This window comes from Nothobranchius furzeri, chromosome 17 (genome assembly GCF_043380555.1).
Source record: "Nothobranchius furzeri strain GRZ-AD chromosome 17, NfurGRZ-RIMD1, whole genome shotgun sequence".
In the NCBI taxonomy this organism is placed as follows: Eukaryota; Metazoa; Chordata; class Actinopteri; order Cyprinodontiformes; family Nothobranchiidae; genus Nothobranchius; species Nothobranchius furzeri.
The window spans coordinates 27,089,881-27,112,271 of record NC_091757.1 but is presented as its reverse complement, the minus strand read 5'-3'; the positions used below and the strand labels follow the sequence as shown (position 1 = coordinate 27,112,271).

General features: G+C 43.5%; 2 protein-coding genes across 6 annotated transcripts in view; one reads left to right on the top strand and one right to left on the bottom strand.

Moving 5' to 3' along the window:
- The window catches only part of ppp3cca (protein phosphatase 3, catalytic subunit, gamma isozyme, a), an 87,461-nt gene that overhangs the window by 26,255 nt on the left and 38,815 nt on the right, over positions 1 to 22,391 (top strand). For all 5 annotated transcript variants that reach the window (XM_054731206.2, XM_015971852.3, XM_015971853.3 and 2 more), the window contains exon 3: positions 7,954 to 8,078. In XM_054731206.2, coding sequence (XP_054587181.2) covers positions 7,954 to 8,078 — 125 coding nt within the window. The remainder of the gene's footprint in view (positions 1 to 7,953; positions 8,079 to 22,391) is intronic.
- LOC129152929 (uncharacterized) lies at positions 1,346 to 19,212 on the bottom strand. The gene is made up of 2 exons (XM_054731210.2): positions 18,866 to 19,212; positions 1,346 to 2,445 (listed from the first exon to the last, which is right to left on the bottom strand). The coding sequence occupies exon 2, from the start codon at positions 2,381 to 2,383 to the stop codon at positions 1,346 to 1,348; it is 1,038 nt and encodes a 345-aa protein (XP_054587185.1). The 5' UTR covers positions 2,384 to 2,445; positions 18,866 to 19,212.

The following is a 22,391-nucleotide window of genomic DNA, read 5'->3' as shown; positions in this document are numbered from 1 at the left end:
ATCATCTTATCGGTACACGCCATAGCGGGCTTGAATTTGACGAAAATCTTTTATGTAAGTAGACGATAGTTAGTCATTAGTAGACCTGGGCGGTCTCGTAGTGTGCTACCCGAAGAGGGCCCAGGTTCATACAGACGCATTAGAGGAGGCTGAGAATGAACCTCAGCTGCGGTCGTTATCAGACCAAAGCACGCAACTAACAGAACATACTTTGTCTGAGCTGCAATTGGAAACCAAGGACAGTTTAGGATGTAGACTTGCGCGGCCTTGCGAGGGTTCAGCGCAGGTTAGCACTCTGGAGGGCCCTCGGTCAAAGAGCAGGTGCAGTCAGGGAGATCGGGGTCAGACAGTAGTTGTACAGGGCGTCCTTCAACCTCGCCTTTGGTAGGTGAGTCACCAACCTCGGGGTTAGAGGTCACCAGCACCTACTGTAGTGCTGTAGTGTCAGTGATGTCATCAGCCTGTCCTTTGGCAGGTGGAGTCCCCACTGCAGGGTGCGGAGTCTCAGGTGGTGTGTCACTGCAACCACCCACTGCCACTAGGGTAGGTGGTTTCCCCACCACAGCGTGGAGTGGTCCTGATGCAGAGATAACGCAGACTCTCTGGATGTCACTGACCTTACTGGTACTGGATTGACCGACCAGGCTGGCGGCGCTTTTGTGGTTAACACCGCCTGAAAAGGTAATGAGGTGCTCAAGGGACGCCAAAGGCGTCGGTTGAGTCAACCGAGTTTGGAGTGTCCAATCACCGAGTGAAATGACAGCCTTTAAGCCTTGGCGCAGATCCCCTCCCAACACGAAAGGAAATGCTTCAACATTAGTTACAAACACTGGATGGCTCACGAACATGTCTCCCACTGTGAAGTTGATGGACACCACTTTTGGCAAGGACATTTCACCTGAAGAGTACGGCTGGATGTCCACAGCGCAGGGCGTGAGTCCTGCAGCTGCAGCCATGTGGACCTGCTCCCAGAGAGAGCTGGGCATCATGGTGAAATCTGAACCGGAGTCCAAGACACCCTCACAGTCCAGCGCCCCCTCCAGGGTCACCGGAATTTGAGGTTTATCAGTAGGACCTTTACGGATCATACTGCAGAGAACCCTTCGTGGAAGTCTGATCGGTGAGCTATGTTGGCCAGGTCCGGTTGCAAGTTCTGCGGGTGCTAGAGGACTAGCGCTGACGGAAGCGACCACCCCAGACCTCGCCGAGGTCTCAGGTGTTGGTGTATGCACCGTTGTGGCAGGCTCCGCCTCTGCAGGACCTGCTTCCACAACCAAGCCAAAGGCAGGTTGAGGAGGTTCTACTGCAGAGATGCACAGAACCGACTCACGTTCTGGCGAATCTTTCAACAGGTCAAGAAGTGCGGCACCCAGGGCGTGAATTCTTCCAGGAGATCGGCTCCTAGAATCAGTTCTCGGCCTTGGGGCAGGACTGTAGTCATTGCGAGCACTACGCGGTGAATTTCGGCCAGAAGGAGCGCGGCTCTCGCCTGAGTGACGCGACTCTCTCCTGAAGGAATATGATGAACCCTCTTTTCTTTATAAGAAACACGATGTTTATCGTGGCTGAGTTGTGGTGACTTAGGGTCCCCAACACGAGCCGGTGGAGGGGTCCGGGGTCTGTTTGGATTTTGAGGCTTGTTATTTGGAAAGCCTTTTGGCTTGGAGTTGTTATTGGATTTCTGGGCCTGTTGTTTAGACCCGTTGTTGCAGTTATTATTTTTATGAGTCCCTGATGCAGTCCCTTCGAGTCGCAGCGAGGAGGGGCTTGCCCCCACCACCAGAACTGATGGAGCGTGCAAACTCTTACTGGATTTGTCAAACCGTCTAAAGGCACAACTCGCCATTCTTCTGAGCTCATCCATGGGTGTGGTGTTTGTGTCCCCTGTACCCATGTAGGGGCTGTACTGAGGATGTAGATTCTCAAGGAAGATTTCCTTGAAACCTTTCTCATCTTCCTTCCCCTCCTTACATTCCGTACCAAAGTACGCATCAAAGAGGCGTAGATAGAAGGCTTGTGGGTCTTCAGTGCGACCCTGTTTGACTGTCAAAGCTAACTTTATACCAGCCTCCTTAGCATCATAGGTGTACTCCTTTTTATTTGCAGCTTCCAGCCTGGTGTAATCATTTGCAATCGCACTACGCTGGCGATCAATGAACGAACCCACGGCATCGGAGGTTAACCTTATTAAAAAGATTTTGTCTTCCAAGGTCATTCCCGGACATCGCTGAAAGTGATGCTGGAGGTCACTCAGGTAGGTGTCAACTGGGCATGAATTACCTGGTCGAGGGTTGGATTTCTTGACACTACGGGACATCCTGTAGATGTCAGTCATGGACACCGGTGAGTTCAGTTGGGCTGGCTGGGAAGCTGGCACGACCATCGCAGCAGCACCGGCAGGTGCAGCAGGAGGGTATTGTTGTGCAGCCAGAAGGTGTGGCTGAGCTGCAGGCACATATGTATGCATCATCAGAATCGGAATCACAGGCTCCTTCTTTTGTCCTTTGGTTAGTAAGTGTGTGCAGAGTACTTTGTGTCTCCAGATGAGCAGTAAACTCTTTGTCCCAGAGTTGAGCTAGCAGAACAGCAAATCCTACCAGGTTCTCTGTACGGGCTGTTGGTTTAACCTTCTCACCTTCTTTGGGCAAATTATTCACCTGTGTCAGTAACAGCTGAACTAGATGTTCTGCTGAATAATTTTGCAGGATGTCATCAAAACCATGAGCCTTCATGCTGGTAACACCTACACATGCTGTCACAGCATCAATAACTTGTCTGCCCACAGTGGGGAGGGGCAAACATTCTTCATCAGACATGATTAAAAATCTAAAGTGATTTTTTTTTTTTAAGAATTGCAATGTGTAAAGGTGCCAAGGTGGCGGTAGCACCAGTGGTGGGTGCGGACCTTACCAAGATGGCGGTCCGAGAGGTTGCGTGGGTAGACCCGGGGAGAAATTATGACACGTCTCTAAATAAAGTAAAAAATTCTAGTGCAGATTGGAGACAAACCATAGAAGCACTGATTTGATCTCATTTCAGAGAAAAGTAGAATGGGTCAGATGCACCTAATAAATAAAATTACTAACCAACTCAGGAATCTTTCTTTGCTTCATTGTTCTGGTGCTGAGAATATCACTAATGCGGATCAAAGGAGATACACAGATGAATGCACCTCTTATTTATTATTTGGAGACTACATTTACTGCAGCTGGCAGAGGCAGAGATCTTTTCTATTGATACACGGAATTTACAGAATCATTTTAAATTTTAATAGGGGAAGACTGCAGGATGGAGTGGTAAAATACAGGGGGTCCCCTGCCAAAACAAGAAACTTTACGAGTCTGATGAAACCCGCTGGTTTTCCATCAGGCAGTCACGGGGCAGCTCCAACGACCCAGTGGCTGTACTGGGTCAATGTTATCGAGCTCAGTCCGGCTCGGCTGTGAACGAGCCGAGGCGACGTCGTGCTCTGCTTAAGGAGAGGTGTTATTTTCCCGCTTCAGAGGAAGCGTCCAACGTGTTTTTACGCTTTCTCCGAGACATGTCACATCGCTAAGTTGTTAGCGCCGCGCGCTAACGCGTCAATAGAGCTGCGTAGCCTGCTGGAGGTTTTAAGGGTTCCGATGAAAACACCCGACCTCTCACGCTGCACACACATCGATCTTAAGTTGTCGCTGTTGCGCTCACGCCGTAATACAGTATTAGATGCGGTTAAAGTCAGACATGAAAAAATAAATAAATTTTACATGAATAAGTGATGCTTAGCCTGGTGGGGGGAGGAAACCTGTCAAGATCGTCAACACACGTTTATCTTAATGCTATTGAAACATGTAAACCAAAAAGCATTATATCCACTGCTACCTTTCTAATTTTAAACTCCGTAATTTATGCTGTAACTTCCCCTTGCCCTGCCTGCTCCTCCTTGCTGCCTGCCGGCTGCGATCACAAGCGACAACATAGTAGTTCCCGCAGCTTCTTCGGGAAACAGCAAAACACTTCAGGGCCTTTTAGGTCAGAAATGGACAATTCATCACGCTACATCATGCAGCTCTATTTGAGTCATAGGCCTTGTTGTAGTTAGTGCACAGGTTTGTGTGTCTAGTCAATCAGGCACAATGATTCTGTTGACCAGCTTTCAATTAGCTTCTGAGCCCTGCTCAGGTATTGATCCATGCCTACTTTCCAGCTATGATGTCTGCCTGTCCTTGTCTTCCCAAGGCTTTGTCCTGTCTCTCTTCTGAAAGCAACTCTATGGATTGTTTCTGTAATTAAATTTGAAAATGATTGATCTGGTTAACAGGTCGCTGACAGCTATTGATTAAATTTTCACAACATTCAGAATGGAGAAGGTACCTCCAACATGCCCTAACAGAACATACCCAGTAGGATTCATTCTGGATTCCTGGAAGTGGCTGATTGGATTCTCCTGTGACCAGTAAGACTGTAAGGCAGAGGAAAACTTTATCTCTGGCCTGCTCCTAAACAATAAATGCTATCTGAATCTGGCTCCCTGTTCCGGAAAGTGGGAGATGAGGCTGCGCTACACTGCAAATACTCTCGGTTGAATGGAGGGCTCCCCAGCCCTCTCCTACTGTGGATTTATGTTTGTGACTGTTCAATTTATGTTCTTATAAAGGTTTTTCCTGAATCTCCAGTGCTGCTCCTGGGTTAGGAACAGGGTGAAGGGACATGCTTTTTCTCCCTCATACCCCCTCTTCTTGTTGGTTTTTTCTCTTATCTTGTTTCACTCCTGCAAATGGGACTGCTATAAATGCGCCTGCCCACAGTTCAGCCTGACTCTGTTATGTTGAGTCTGTGTATGTCCAAATGTGAGAGGGTTGTTCTGAAACTGTAATCTCATTGTACTTGGATGCTGGTTCAATGACATTAAAAGCTTCTTCAATCTTGATATGATGGGCTTTCATCATCAGATCTCTGTGGACATACCCTTGGATCTCCTGCATGTTGGTGCATCTCAAACCCTTGTTACTCTTACAGAGTTTGATCTTCACCTGCATGTCCTGTCACTGCTGTGTTTGTGCGTAGGTTGGATTACACGATGTAGCCAGTATCGTAATTGGCTAAGACCCTGCTGTCAAAAACTGAGCTGAGCTCTTACTCATTTCTTCAATACTTGTTGGCCAGATAATACTATCAACATATATACTGGACAATCAGTGTGCATAGGCTCCAATTATAAGTTTTTGTGCCAAAAGTTCCCACCTCCGCCATTTTGACCGTGTCACAGGTTCCGTCAAGCCCAGACAATTCCAAAAAAAGGAAAAACGGTGGAGCTGAGGGTGGGGCTGTAAGGTTGGGATCAAATGACGACACTCGTCGAACTGAAGCATGTAGCTAAAAGCTAACACAAAGCTAAGGCGGAGGTGGGAGCTAAGCTAACGGAGGTAGCTACCTAGCTACAACCGGAGTTAACTGTGCTCAACACCAGAGCTTTTGAGTCAGAGATGCACCAGGCTGACCGCTGGGTAAAACCTGGTGGAACACAGAGGTCTCCCGAGAACTCCACAAGCTGGCAACCGCACAGCAGACAGGCGCCGCTGTGATCAGAGATGCGCCGAGCTGCCACTGGGGAGAACCGGGTGGAAAACATCGGCTTCCATCTGAGAGCTCCACAAGCCGGCAGCCCGCACAGCAGACAGGCACTGCTGCGGTCAGAGATGCGCCAAGCTGCCGCTGAGGGGAGGGGACCATGCTGATAGTCGGAACCCAGCTCCACCAACATGTTATATTTCAACCCATTTTCAAAAATGCAGCGTTATGCACTGGGTTTCACCCTATTACATTTAAATTTCATGGTTAAACAGTACATGTTAAAATCTAAGCTCAGTTGGTGCAAGAGCGGCAGTGACCTAAAATCATCGACATACATACATAAATATAATTTTACGTATCGAAAAAAATGAAGTGGAGACTTCTTGGATGCTCCATTAGTCCAATTAATGCCACAGCAAGTCATTTTGTCCAACAATTGCACAAATAATATCCAAAATGAATACACAAATGCTACAACTAGTGGTCTAAGTTGAGGGACTAAAAATCGCGGAACAGTTTTCAGACGAGGCCAAGGCTCAGACTAATGGGCTCGACACACGGGAGGCGACAAATGACCGCGATCAGCAAAATTTGTCGCTGTCGCTTTTATTACCTGACACACGGGAGGCGACCCGCGGCCAGCGGCAAAACCGTCTACGCGTTCTGTTCCATGGCGAAATTGAAACTTCCGTTGTTTTGTTTGGCTGTGTCAGGTTGGAGGGAATTAAGGTTATTTAAGCGGCTCAGAGTTAATAAAGTGGTAGATATGATGTTTCACAAGGTGCTGCTAGAGTTATGTGAAATCTTACTTGTGATTTTACTATATAAAACATAATAATAATCAACTTCTCCTCCATGTTTGCTCGGAGATGTGCGGAGCATCCTGTCCGCTCGTTGGTCAGTGAATGAAACCTCCGTTGATTGGTCCTCGTCCGAGCGACAGCGATGAAAAGTTGAAAATGTTTCATCTTTCTGGGATTGCGTCGCTGGGACGCCTGTGCACGACACGTGCATGAGCGCAAAATTTCACACGCACGTTTTTTGCATTTCGCTTGGTAGGAGGGAGACCCGCGATTATCGCTTTGTTGCGCATGTCTCATTGAAAATGAATGGAGGAGAGGTGATGTCGCCTCCCGTGTGTCGAGCCCATGAGGCCTTTCCCCAGAGCTAGCTCTGTGTTCACGTGGGTTGGATGCTTATTAATTATACAGAATTTTAGGCTTTTAATACACTTAAACAGAAGAGTGACAAAAAAATTCACCCCCTCAGAGTTGTCATGAGTGTAATCTAGATCTATTGAACCTAAAACAAGTTTTGGTACCAGGCTGTAAACATGTTTATTTCTGCTGTGAAATTGGTATTTTTAACATGGGAGTCATTGAGGATTTGCTCGCTTCTGATACTAGCCCCCAGCGGATGAGGGAGGAACTGCATTTTTTGTCACTTCCTGTTTTGCTTCATTTCCACACCCAAATTATGGGGGCTTGGATAATACTCACAAAAACACATCTATATTCTCATTTTTTACGCAGCCACTTTTTTCAAAATTCTTTTTCGTAACCATAAATAAAACTTGAATTTCATGTTCCAAGGTGACAAAGCTTCATTTGTAATTCAAACTTCGCATTAATTGTGAGTGAACCTAATTTTAGCCCATAAATATCCTCCATCTAATTCGTTAAGCTGAAAATGGACATCACTCCATTGCTACATTGGTATCAGTTCATATACAAAACAATCATCGGTAGAACACTGTCTTATCTTCACTCATTACTCATCACTTCCAACCACCAGCGCAATTTACAGTCCAGTAACGTAATCTCTATGGTTATTCCCAAGGCTTGCATCTCCTATGGCCGCTCCTCATTCCAGTTTGATGCTTCCAACGACTGGAATGAGCTGCAAAAATCACTTAACTCACTACCTGCATTCCATCATCTACCTTCAATAATAGTTTCTGATCAATGTGACTGCTTCTGAGTAACTAAAGACTGTTTTCAGTCTGTTTTGATTGCTTATATTGTAAATGAGAACAATCCTTTGCCTTTATTTCTAACTGTTTTATCTTATTTTGATCTTGTATGTTTTTGTCTTGTTTTTCTTTGGCGTAAAGCTAACTGTGTGTCTGTTGCTGCTGCCTCTTGACCAGATTGTCGTGAATGAGAATGAGTTCTCAATCGACTTATCTGGATATATAAAGGTTAAATAAATGAATAAATGTGTAACACTTTTATCTCTAAAGAATGCACTGGCAGTCTTTACGTTGTTGTTTTTTCATAACCTAATGAAGGGTTAATCCCTTGTGATTGGGAGTTTGGCAGATAGTATTTTAAAAACATGTCTATTCTGATGAATATTGCCTGTTTTATGGACTGTGCATATGTGTTTGTCCTTTGACAGTATGTGGTGACGTCCATGGACAGTTTTTTGACCTCATGAAGTTATTTGAAGTGGGCGGTTCACCTAGTAACACACGGTATCTCTTCCTCGGTGACTATGTGGATCGAGGATACTTCAGCATTGAGGTAAGCTGCCATAGTATTAATTACACTATTAAGCTGAATTAGTCGTCTTTAATTTGTTGATTTTGTTTTATTTTATTTTAAAATAAGTCTACAACTAATTTATTTTTTGCTGTAATAATATTTAGGGTACTGACTATACTTTGCTAAACAAATGTTGATGGCTGATGATTTTACATTCCTTAAAATTAGTTTATTTTTAGGAATCATAAATAAACCAGTGTACAGCTTCTTTACTACTCTTACTCACTGGCATAAACACTCCTAACCCTAACCCAGCCACAGCTTTTCATGCTTTTGCCAAAACTCACTTTATTAGATGTGCATTTTTATAACAGCAATGTGTCTCCTGAGCTAAACTTAAAAACTGTTTCCTGACTAGAAATAATATTTAAAAAAATAAAATTGTTACAGTTGTGCTGCGACTCCAGATGTTTTCAAGAATCAGACGTAGTGTTTTTAGATAAGTTTGTCACCAGCACAGAGAGAACAACCACCCTTAAGACTGCCATCCTCAGCCGACACAAACTCTAAATAGTGAATCCATTTTCGGCTCAATAACTAGGGATGCACCGATGGATTGGCATTTGATCGTAATCGGCCGATAGCGCCCCTATCGGTTTTGATCGGAATTTTCAAAATAGATCAAAGCAAACCGATCAGGTAGGGTTGTCACGGTAACCAGTGTAGCGGTAAACTCCGGTAAAAAAAAAGTTGACAATAATAACAACCGTCTTGTTTTTTAAAAAACTATATTATCTTGGTGGGTTTACCGTGGCTGCGGTGTAGGCGCGGTGACCCTTACCAGCCACCGTATCATCTGCTGAAGTTGCCGGCGGCACATGCACACTTTGTTGTTTACAACAAAACTTTCTTGAAGCTAAAGCTGAAATAATGGTCAAAGGAGGAGACGGCAGCGCTCAGGAGGACATTTATTATCTCTCAAAGAAGACAAAGTCGGAAGTACGGGCATATTTTGGATATCTGAAGAATGCCGAGGGACAGTGGTTAGAAGACGGCTATCCTGTTTGCAGCACGTGCAGAAAAAGTGTCTGTGAAAGGCAGCAACGCTTCAAATCTCATGACACATCTGAGTGACCATCACCCACAACTCTGCAGTCAACGCAAGCTAACGTTAGCGTTTTAGCTAAAATGCGTGATCCGAGGATTTGGGTTGAGGAAGAATGCAACGAGTCGCTATATAAAGCAGCCGCAGCGCCGCTACCTGCATATAAACCGTGTCGCGGACACCCCCATGTTGAAATGACGCTATGCATTACGGGGCTCCCAGGGGCAGACAAGAGTTGATCTCTCTCAGAGAATAATTATGAATTTAACAATGATTACTGCCTGATGACATTTTCCCACATCTGCAAAGCTCACTGGAAGGACACAAACCGAGGACTATATTTTCCTGATATAGGGTTTATTACTCAAGTAAGGAAGTATCTGATTAGAAGGCTACTTGAGTACTGAGTATCATCTGATCTAATATTTTTAAATGATGACATCAAAGAGACAAAAAAATAAGAAGTTATGGGCAAATATTGGTATTTTAAAGACTAAAGGGGAAAAATGTAAACAAATAAACAACATAATTACAAAATAACACATTTTAGGCAAAATTTAGACACAAACTGAGGACAATATTTCCTGACATACAGGGTTTATTTAATTGTGTGAAAATGTTGCACGTTTAAAAAAAATACCGCGATAATACCGAAAACCGTGGTAATTTTGGTCACAATAACCGTGAGATTAAATTTTCACACCGTGACAACCCTAATACAGACCATTTTAGATTAGGTTCCATTTCCTTTATTCCCAGATTATGTAGTTTGTAGCACTCATTATAATGTTGTAGAAAATTTCTGGCCAATCCACGTGATCGGTATCGGTGATCAGCATTCTTTGATATCGGTATCGGTGATCGGCAGCAAAAAACCTGATCGGTGCATCCCTATCAATGACCCCGGTTTCACACTGCAAGCATCAGCAGATCGGAACGGCAGCGAAGCGGCGCTGCCTCAAATAGAATCCAATTATAGTCTATAGAGTCTTTCAAACCAGCCACAACGTGGCAATTTTCAGGCGCGTCCCAGAAGCGGCATGCCGTGCCGCTAAAGATAGGATCGAGTTCTATTTTTTCCACGAGCCGCTCCTGGGACACTTCAATGTCCGCAGTTCACATTGTGCGAGACAGGAAACCACACACGGTTTCAGTGTAAAATCCCTGGTTATTGTCAAAATAAAATGCACCGTTGTAATGTTATATATAACTTACGTCAGCACGTGTGACCGGACGGCTTTGTTTACCACCAGTTTCTTTCGAGACGTGCAACGGTGTGATTCGTCGCGGGGGTTGGGAGCTCTCGATGAGGAAGGGTGGCGGAAGTCTCGAAGGATTGTAGAATCTCGTGAGTACAGCGAGGTGCAGCGAGGAAGCCGTGCCACGGCCAAAACTCTCCCAGTGTGAAAAAAACCGCTTCGAAGTTCGTGAGTGAGCCGCTCTGCTGCTGTTTTGTTCCGTTGATGCTTGCAATGTGAAACCTGGGTAACTCGCGCCTCTCTCATCCCGCCGTTGTTGTTTATGTTGCTTGCTGTTTGGTTTGTTTTACACCTGAGTTGACCTCATGTTAAAAATATGACATGCAGCATATGAAAGCAAATGTATCTTTTTACTATGATTAATGACAAGAACAGGATTGCACAGACATTTTAATCAGATTACTGGTTTAGGAATAATTACACGCTGAGCTCCTCATTACTGAAGAAGGCTAGTAATGCATATGTACATTTACAAACATTAAACTGATCAACAGAAACATGAGCATGATTTGCTGTCAGTCTTAAGCCTTGTTTAAACTTATCCGTCAGCTCGGGTGCAGAGTAGTGCACACGCATCAACGGAGATGTCCTTTCAGACCTCTCCATTTCCCGGGAAGTGTTGCAAAGCAATTCCCCAAAAGGACAGCAGAGGGCGTAGCACATTTGCGGGTGGGTTCTGCCACCACTGCAGTCACGTCCCTGGTGCATGACACAAATACTATTATTGTCTGTGTATTTATATTGTGTTATGTATGTAAGAGACTTTTTAACATGGACACATTTGTCCCTGATTCTCCTCCACCTCGTCATGCAGTCAGCCACCTCCATTGAAAGTGTGTATCTATGTGCTTTTCTGAATGAGGGGTTGCATAAACGTTCTTATTGTCTGACTTTTTCTGTGAGACATCTCCGATCTGCTCTGTGTCTACCGCTACACATGCTCGGCACTCATATTTTCTTGCTGCTGTGGATGAATTTAAAGGTAGTGGTGTGCTGTCCAATCAGGTGCTTTGTGACATCCACAGCTTTTGAAAGGAAGTTCAGAAATAGGGCCTGCCCCTCTGTGGGCCTGTCACACAGGCATTAATGGATGAGGACGTTGCGGGTCTTTGTACCCCCACAGATGGAGAAGTAAAAACGTGGCTTTACTTTAGTCCCCCCCTCAATCACTTGGAAGTACCTCCACAAGACATCAGGTGCTCCCTGGCTGCTTTAATACTGCTGCAGTTCAATTCAATTCAAGTTTATTTATAAAGCGCCAAATCACGACAAGAGTCGTCTCAAGGCACTTCACACAGTAAACATTCCAATACAGTTCAGTTCATTAAGCCAATCAGGAAAACGTTTCCTATATAAGGAACCCAGGAAATTGTATCAGTGACTTTACAGCAATCCTCATACTAAGCAAGCATTTAGCAACAGTGGAGAGGAAAACTCCCTTTTAACAGGATGAAATGTCCAGAGGATCCTGGTTCAGTATAAGCAGCCATCCACCACGACTCACTGGGGCAGACAGAGCAGACACACACACCAACACCAGCCCACCCACACACACAACATATATACCAAGTAATATTTCTATGGTTACATTGTGATTTCTTAGTAAATATTATATTTGGCGAGAGATAAACTTTATTGTATTTATCCTAGTGAATCTATAATTAAACGGGTAAACTAGTTGTATGTCAAAGAAAGTAAAATGTTATTATCAGGAGAGGGAGAAAGTTTAAGTGGTTAGCAGTAGTGTTCAAGCCGATGGCCCCCTCCATGAGGCCACCACAGCTCAGCAGAACATCATTGTAGCTTCTTCTAGGGAGAAAAATACTTTTTTATTTATTTTTTTAAATTAAGAGCTTTATATGTGAGAAGAAGGATCTTAAAATCTATTCTGAATTTAACAGGTAGCCAATGTAGGGAAGCTAAGACAGGAGAGATATTCTCCACCTGGAGTGGACGCTGGCGCGTTTTTGCAGCCGCTGCTCACTGGTGATTTTAACGTGATTTTATCGTGTTTTACTTTTTATGGAGCACTAGATTGTAGATGTCCTAAGTGGGTGCTATATTTTTTCTGCCTCCCTTGGACCCTGTTTGGTTGTCAGTTTGTTGTTTGGGTGTACAAGCGGACTAAACCTACCTCACTCCTCCCGGCTGTTGACCCGCTGCTATCGGCTAGCTGCCCACCACTGTTCATCATGTGGACCTGCAAGTTATTTTTCTGGTTGACCCTCCTCTGGTCTGCCCTGTCCCTTCTCCTCCAACCTGGGGCAGCTCTGTTCCAGTACACGGCGGCTGATCTCCTCCTGCTACGCGGGCATCTCTCTGTGCCTCCGCCGGTAGCATTACAGCTCCACCTGGAGATCGTCCTTCCTCCCCGCCGGAGATACATCCATCGTGGGTCTCGCCGTAACTTCCAGCTGGATAACTCTCACTCAATCACCTCATACTGGTCCACAACTCGTCGTCCTCGCCTCAACACTGGCCGGACTGCGGACCTTGGCTCGCTAGCCAGCCTGGCGAAGACAGCAACCTCCAACCACAACAACACCGTCAACTTCGGCCTCCTGAATGTCCGCTCTCTCACAAACAAGGGTCAGCTCATTCAGGACCTCATCACCGACCATAGACTGGACTTCATCGGGCTCACGGAGACCTGGCAGCAACTTAACGACTTTTCCCAACTTAACGCTTCCGCTCCCCCCGGCTTTGTTTACCTTTCCTATCCACGTGGCTCCGGTCGCGGGGGCGGTCTCGCGCTGCTCTATCGCGAGAAGTGGAAGGTGCTGCCTGTCTCCACTCCTGCCTTCAGCTCCATGGAATCTTCTGTTTTTCAAATACCCGGTCCCACTCCTACAGTTATTGCCTTGATCTACCGCCCACCCAAGCCCAATAGTGACTTTTTAAATGACTTCTCCTCATTACTCACCCAGCTCACTACCCTTTCCCCCAATGTCATTCTGCTTGGTGATATAAATATTCATATGGACAACTTGAACCTCCCCCTCACCAGAAACTTCTCCTCCTGCCTCAACAGCTTCGATTTTCAAACATATTCTAATTTTCCCACGCACATTAATGGTCACTCTCTTGATTTAATCTGCTGCTCTGGTTTAACCCCATCTAACTGTTGTGCTAATGATGTAAATATATCTGATCACTTTTTTCTGTCATTCAACATCCCCCTCTGCTCTTTAAGAACTAAGCCTATCCGTCACATCTCATTCCGCAATATCAAAAACATTAACCCAGACACCCTGTCATCTATTATTAACACTATATACATCCCTAGTTCTGCTTCACCTGACCATCTTGTTTCTCATTATAACTCCACACTCCACAATATCTTGGATTCTCTTGCCCCAGTCAAAACTCTGTCCGTCTCCTTTACTAACTCTGCCCCCTGGTTTACCCCTGAACTCCGACAGATGAAAGCCAAAGGACGTCAACTCGAACGCCTCCATAAAAGAACTGGTCTTGCAATACACAAAGAAATGCACAAAACTCATCTGCTTCAATACTTGGACTCTATTAAACATACAAAATCTGCTTTCTACTCTGGATTGGTTTCCTCCAATGAAGGCAACTCCAGGACTCTGTTCTCAATAATGCGCAATATTTTTCATCCCCCGGACTCTCTACCCCCCCACCTGTATTCTGCTGACTCATGTAACTCTTTATTAACCTTCTTTATTCAGAAAATTGCTTCCATACACCAGCAATTAATTCCAAGTTCTTCCCCTCCCCCTGATATTTTTTCACCCGGCCAGTCATTTTGTTCCTTTCTTCTTCCCACCTCATCCGAAATATCTGATATTATCTGTAAATCCAAGCCCACCACCTGCTCTCTCGACCCCCTCCCTACAGTTTTGGTTAAAACATGTCTCATCTCCCTTCTCCCTCTCATAACCGCCACAATCCACTCCTCCCTCTCTACCGGTATTGTTCCCTCACTTTTCAAAACTGCATCTATTACTCCAATATTAAAGAAACCCGGCACCGATCCCAATAATTTCAATAATCTTCGTCCCATCTCAGATCTTCCATTTCTTTCAAAAATCCTTGAAAAAATAATCTCTGCTCAACTCCATGCTCATCTCACGCTCAATAGCCTCTATGAGCCCTTCCAGTCTGGCTTTCGTCCTGGCCACAGTACAGAAACTGCACTCATAAAAATCACTAATGACCTCCTCACTGCTGCCGATACTGGACTGCTCTCCATTCTCATCCTCCTCGACTTGAGTTCAGCCTTCGATACCATCTCTCACACCATCCTCCTCCATAGATTGTCTTCCCTTGGCATTTCTCATACCCCGCTTGATTGGTTCCGTTCATATCTCTCTGGCCGTACTCAGTTTATTCAACTAAAATCCTTCACTTCCCGTCCTTTCCCTGTCACTACTGGCGTCCCCCAAGGCTCTGTTCTCGGTCCACTCCTTTTCATCACTTACCTTGTTCCCCTGGGAAATATTTTCCGTAAATTTGACATCCATTTTCATTGTTACGCGGATGACACCCAGCTCTATGTATCCTCCAAACCCTCCTCTTCACTTCCTCCTTCCTCCCTCACCAATTGTTTATCTGAATTCAAAGACTGGTTCACATCAAACTTTCTCAAACTCAACAGTGATAAAACAGAAATGTTACTTGTTGGCACTAAATCTTTACTATCCAAAATCCACAGCTTTACACTTCCCGTCGACAACTCCTTAGTTTCCCCCTCCCCTCAGGTCAAGAGTCTGGGTGTCATCCTCGACTCCTCACTATCCTTCCAGTCCCACATAAACAATATTACCCGGACTGCCTACTTCCATCTACGTAACATTAACCACCTATGCCCCTCCCTCACTACCCACTCGGTCGCCATCCTTGTCCACAGCCTCATCACTTCCCGTATTGACTACTGCAACGCTCTTCTCTTCGGTCTTCCTCACAAAACCCTCCGTAAACTCCAACTTCTCCAGAACTCGGCAGCCCGCATCATTTCCAGAACTCCCTCCTTCCACCACATCACCCCTGTTCTTCAGCAGCTCCACTGGCTCCCAGTCACTTCCAGAATCCAATTCAAAATTCTGCTATATACATTCAAAGCCATCCATAACCTAGCTCCACCGTACCTCTCAGACCTCCTTCATCCTTCAACCTCCACCCGTTCCCTCAGGTCCTCCTCCTCCATCCACCTCTCTGTCCCACCTTTCCGTCTGGTCACTCTGGGGAGCAGGGCCTTCAGCCGCTCTGCTCCCCAGCTCTGGAACTCCCTCCCTCCTGACCTCCATAACATTGATTCCCTCACTCTCTTTAAAACCAGACTCAAAACTCACCTGTTCCGTCTAGCATTCCAATAGTTACTCTCTTTGCTCCAATCTGTCTGTTTGTTTTATGCTGTTTTATCTTTTATTGTTGTGTATTTTATCTCTGTAAAGTGTCCTTGAGTGTTCAGAAAGGCGCTGTTGAAATAAAATGTATTATTATTATTATATGATCTCTCTTTTTAATTCTCATCAGAACTCTAGCTGCAGCATTTTGGACAAGCTGAATACTTTTAACTACATTCTGTGGACTTCCTGAGAGTAATGAATTACAGTAATCCAGTCTTGATGTAATAAATACATGAACTAGTTTTTCAGCATCACTTCTGGAAAGGATGCTTCTAATCTAGGGCTGCACGATATTAGGAAAACCTGCGATATTCGATAACAGTGCTTAATACTGCGATATCGATATTACTAATACTAAAGTATGCAGTGCTGATGTCGTCTGGCGTGTGACGTCTGCTCTGGGTTCAAAGCAAACAAAAACTAATGCATGAATTCCATTACAACATAACATTTTTACTGCAAAAATATGCAGCTGCACCTGCTACTGTATTAGCAGCAAAACAACAAACTGCATGCATGCAGTTTCTCAGTGACTTTAAAACATCACCTCCACCATAAAACGTTTTCTGATGCTCCAAATACAGAAAACATCCCTTACCAGGGTTTTTAGAATAAATAAAAAAATCAGAAAATAAGTTTAAATGTTAAATAATAGTTAACATCACTTTAATGCAACAGCAAATTCTCTCATTGCTACTGAGCATTTTCTCCACTTATGTGGTTATGATATAAGGCTGTTGCTGTATTTGGGAAGTGAACTGTGCTGGGCCAAACTAGGAGAATATTAAGATTTTCTGAGGGAAAGAGAAAAACTATTGTCCACCTTTCAGAAGAGGAACCGGCAAAAAAACTACATGGAAAATATGTGAAAACGTTTGTTTTTAACCCCAAATTGAACAAGTTTAACTAGATCTTAAAAAGCAGCTCAGATGATGAAACTGCAACTATGATTCTGATAACAAGCTAACAAATTGAACTAGCTCCTCTAAGATAACCGGCTAGCAGAGCTTCTGACTGACAGTTTATGTGCAGCAGCAAATCAACTATCCTGATTAACAAGGTTATAAAAGCTCGTAAATGAAAAATCACTTTGATGTGTGGGGGAACTTTTCCAGGCCCTCTTTAGCAGGGTGGGACTGGGAGGAGAGTGCTGTAGCCTTTTAGCTGGAAGCTAACCGGAGCCTGGGGCTAACATCACCACCCGGTGGAACACTAGCGACATGAAGGTGGGTTGGTTCACAGGCACGTGTCGGAGTCAGCCCGGTAAAAATGATTACCGACACCGAGCGAACTCACGTTCACGTTTGAAAGCAGCGCTGACTCCAGAAACATCAGCACAAAGTGCGTTCGTTGCTCTGAGCCAGCATGACGAACAAGGGAACGGCGCCGCTAACTCAGTTCGGGTGTTGCTTTCCATCCTAAGGGTCTACGTAGGGGGCGGGCGTATTACGTGAACGGACCCATCTGATTGGCCGCATATCAGAAGGGCTACATTTGATTGGTCAAATAATACTTCCGCATAAAAAACAGAGCTGGTTTACAAAAAGGTGATGTATGACACGGATGGAAATGTTTGAACCAAACATTTATTGCTGTTTTTTACGTGTTTTGCGATGGGCCTATCGCACGTCCTGTTATCCCAATGACGATAATTTTTTGATATATTGTGCAGCCCTATTCTAATCTTTGCAATATTCCAAAGGAGGAAATAGGAAATCCTACAAACCAGTCTAACGTGGAATTTGAATGACATGTCCTGGTCGAAGGTAACACCAAAGTTCATTACTTTGTTCTCAGAGACTAATTTAATGCCATTCAGGTGAGGTGATTGACTAAGCAATTTCCTTTTCTGAATTTCAGGTCCAAAGATGAGAACTTCCGTCTTGTCTTGATTTAAAAGCAAAAAGTTTTGAGCCATCCAATTTTTTATGTCTTCAAGACAAGCCTGTAATCTACCTTACTGATTAGGTTCATCAGGGTTAATGGATAAATATAATATAATATAATATAATATAATATAATATAATATAATATAATATAATATATCGTCAGCATAACAGTGGAAGTTTATCCCATGCTTTCTAATGATTTTACCAATTGGAAGTATATACATATATAGTGAAAAGAATTGGTCCAAGCACTGAACCCTGTGGTACTCCACAAGTAACCCTGGAGTATTAAGATGATTTGTCATGTACATTTACAAAATGAAATCTATCAGACTGGTAGGATTTAAACCAGCCTAGCACTGTTCCTTTGATCCCTACAACATGTTCAAGTCTTTCTAAAAGAACATTGTGATCAACTGTGTCAAAGGCAGCACTGAGATCTAACAAGACTAGAACAGACACAAGGTTCTTATGTGAGGAGATGAGAATATCATTTGTAACTTTCACTAATGCGGTTTCAGTGCTGTGATACTGTAAAACCAAACTGAAATTCCTCAAACAGATCATTAGTGTTTAAATGCTCACATATGTAGGCTTATACTACATACTAGAATCAACACTGTTGCTATTCAGTTGTAGATTCTGAGAATGACCAAGCAGATTAATCTATGAAGCTTATATCATGTATAAATATGCAGGATACTTATATAATCAATCTAAGTTCATACACCCACCTGTTTGGTCTATTTTTAATCCAAAGATTAATGCTTAATTTAAGACAATTAAATTTAATAGCAAAAGTTTATTTTTGAATCAGAAGTTAGGAATCTTTGCTATTTCAATAACTAGAAATAATTATACTTTTCTGTGTTTCATTTCAAAGAATGAGGCAAGTTTGAAAATGAAGAATTTATTACTAACAATTTTTAAACTTTACGATTTGAATGACAATTATAAATGACAAATCATGGATGACAATTTAATGACAATTTTTAACAGCTTTGATATTAAACTTGTTTTAAAAGGCAAACCTGTGGCTGGATGAAAGCTAAATGAAAATACGAGTTTGAATTCGTGAATGGAATTCTCAAGGTTTCTTTCAGAGAGAGGAATGCGTTCTGGGTTGGAAATTATGGTTTTTGCAGCTAACTGTTGTTTACTTAGAGAAACCGCATCAAACACATTCTGTGTGCTACCTCACCCAACAGGAGACCCTCTTTGCAGATCTGGAGATCAAGGAGGAGATTGTCCACTCAAGGTACTCGGTCCGGTAGAGAAGACGCGAGTGAACCGATCCTCTGGACCAGAGATGTCGCCGGGTACACATTGTCGAGCGTTTGGCTTAACTCTGAAGGAGTTTCTCGTCTTAACTCAAAAATCAATATCTCTGGAAGGAGTTTTTGCATCAGCTGGCTACAGTTACGTTTATTCAAAGCTTATTCTATCAGCATGACAGAACAGCAGGTGAAGGTTAGTGACGGCCGTTCCCTGATCCTCCAGTGATGGTGGTGGGTTCACGAACTGACTGAAAGCTGCTGAAAGTTAGTTTACAAAGTCCTCAGAACACACCCACTCTCAGCAAGAAAGCTTTGGTCATGCGTCAAAACATGTGATGGCAGTTACACTTTACTCTGGATAAACTTGCTGTGTTAGATGGATAAGTGGAATCTGACCTTCTGACTTGCTGAACACACATTACTGTCATCAACCATAATCATAATTATAATTATACCCAAAGCATAAGCAGATAAGGATGATATGTTCTTCCGACATCATGACTCCTGGGTTAATCTGTGGATTTAAAAGTTACTGTCTGACCCAGCTTGACCCAGCTGGGTAAATGTGACCTTTGCCACAAATTAGAGAACCTTCATCATGCTACTCATACTTGGATGGCCACTCAAGGACTTTGGATAAAAATGGAAGGTTAGATATTGGTCTATAATTCATTGGGTCATCTGGATCCAGAGAAGACTTAAGTAAAGGTTTGATTACAGCAACCTTAAAATCCTGCAGTACGTATCAATTTACTAAGGATAGATTGATTATATCTAGAATGGGGGCAGTAACCAAAGCAAATGCATCTTTAAATAATTTGGTTGGCATTGGATCTAAAATGCAAGTTGAAGGTTTAGTTGAAGCTAATATTTTTGATAACTCTGAAAGCTCAACCGGAAACAAAAAGGTTAAAACACAGATGAGGTTCTACAGTTACCTCTGATGCTGCCTCACTTACTGAGGAAGAATAAATCGCATTAGGGAGGATGCTAATGATTTTGCTTCTACTAGAATTTATTTTACTTGTGAAAAATCTCATAAAGTTTTTGCTGCTGAGGGCTAATGGAATAGATGGTTCAGAGCTATGATTCTGTATAAGTTTGGCAACTGTACTGAAAAGAAATTTAGGATTATTCTTATTCTCCTCAATTAGCAATGAAAAATAAGCAGTTCTAGCTTGTCAAAGCTTATTTTTATAAAGCACAAGGCTATTTTTCCAGAATACGTAGGACTCCTCCTAGTGTGTAGAGCGCTATGTTCTCTCCAATTTGCTAGAGTTTTGTTGTAAAGTTTGTAAATGAGAATTAAACCAGGGAGCCAACTTCCTGTGCTTAATTACCTTCTTTTTTAAAGGCGCAACATCATGTAATGCCACACGTAAAGAAATAACATTATGAACTAGATCATCAATTTGTGAAGGGCTAGAAATGAAAATATTGCCCTCTTCTACGTTCCTCTGAGATGCTGAGGACAGTAAAGATGGAACATTTGATTTAAAAGATGCAACAGTGTTGTCCGATAGACAGACTATAGTGAAATTTAGTTTCATGTCTCGAGAACTCAGCTATATAAAACTCAAAGGTTATCAAAAACTGGTCCGAGAGGACTGATTTATGTGGAAATATCGTTATTTCCTCACACTATGCCATAAGTCAGCACAAGGTCTAATGTACGGTGGCAGGAGTGGGTGGAGCTATGCATTTTTTGAGTAAAACCAATTGAGTCTAAGATATTACTAAAGGCTACATCAAGACTATCATTTTCAATGTCCACATGAATGTTAAAATCCCCCACTGCAATGACCTTATCAGTATTTAGCACCAAATCAGATAAAAAATCAGAGATCTGATCCAAAAACTCAGAGTCAGGGCCTGGTGGACGATACAAAACTACAAACAAGAGTGGTTTTACAGTTTTGCAATCTGGATTAGGAAAACTAAAAGTAAGATGTTCAAAAGAACTGTAACTATTAATTGGTAAGGGATTGATTAATTAAGTCTGAATGAAAAACAGTTGCTACTCCTCCTCGCCCTGTACTTAGAGCAATATGATGATTTAAATAATTAGAAGGAGTCGACTCGTTTAAACTAACATAGTCCTCTTGCTGCAGCCGGGATTCTGAGAGAGAGAGAAAAGAAATCTGATTATCACAAATCAAGTCATTAACTAACAAAGTCTTAGAAAAAAATAGACCTAATGTTAAATTACCCACATATAATTTTTCTAGTGTTCTGCTCACTTGAATTTGTTCTAATATTTATGAGATTTCCATGATTTGCTTTATTAAGCCTGATATTTAATCTGTGATTTCGGCCATGGGCAGGACACTGTCTCAGTGATGTAGAAGATGGGTAACAGTACTGAAGCTGCAGAGGGGTGTGTTAAACTACGACTCTGCTTCCTGGTCTGGACCCTGGGTTGCCATGGAGGACTAAGAAAATAGGCCATTGTCATGGATTTTATCAATATTTTATCAATAAACCCATTTCCTGGAGTTGAAGAGAAAAGGGATAAGAAACAATGTGGCAGACATACAACCAAATCATGATTTAGTGGCAAGTGCACAGGGTAAATGCCCTGAACATCTGGTCACAGAGTTTATTTAAAGAAAAAGATAGGGAAGGAATGGAGAGAGAGAGAGAGAGAGAGAGAGAGAGAGAGAGAGAGAGAGAGAGAGAGAGAGAGAGAGAGAGAGAGAGAGAGAGAGAGAGAGAGAGAGAGAGAGAGAGAGAGAGAGAGAGAGAGAGAGAGAGAGAGAGAGAGAGAGAGAGAGAGAGAGAGAGAGAGAGAGAGAGAGAGAGAGAGAGAGAGAGAGAGAGAGAGAGAGAGAGAGAGAGAGAGAGAGAGAGAGAGAGAGAGAGAGAGAGAGAGAGAGAGAGAGAGAGAGAGAGAGAGAGAGAGAGAGAGAGAGAGAGAGAGAGAGAGAGAGAGAGAGAGAGAGAGAGAGAGAGAGAGAGAGAGAGAGAGAGAGAGAGAGAGAGAGAGAGAGAGAGAGAGAGAGAGAGAGAGAGGAAATGTGTCCAAGACTATAGCCCCCTTCAGACAGGCCATGGACAACGGAAATGTTCCGGACTCTGTCCGTAAGACCATTGTGTCTGAATACAAACATCCGGATAACGTGTTCCAGAATTTACCCAGACAAAGCCCCTAGTAACAGGTCTGGACTTGTTACGGACAGGGTGGCTGCTTCAGACTGGTGAGGTAGAGTTCCGGACAAGGGGGAGGGGGAGGAGGAGGGGACCGGGGAACGCTGTGCGCACCTAGATAGCCCGCTCGTGTAGCATGCGGCGAACCACGGCAGCTCGCCTCCTACGGTACAGCCTAGACGCGCGACGGAGCGCTTCACACCGCTTCAGTGATTCCTTTAACCATTGAGCTTCATCATCCAGGTCTCTTATGCGTCTTCGTGTGCGCAGAATTATGCTTAAGCGCCTCGTGATTTTTATTTT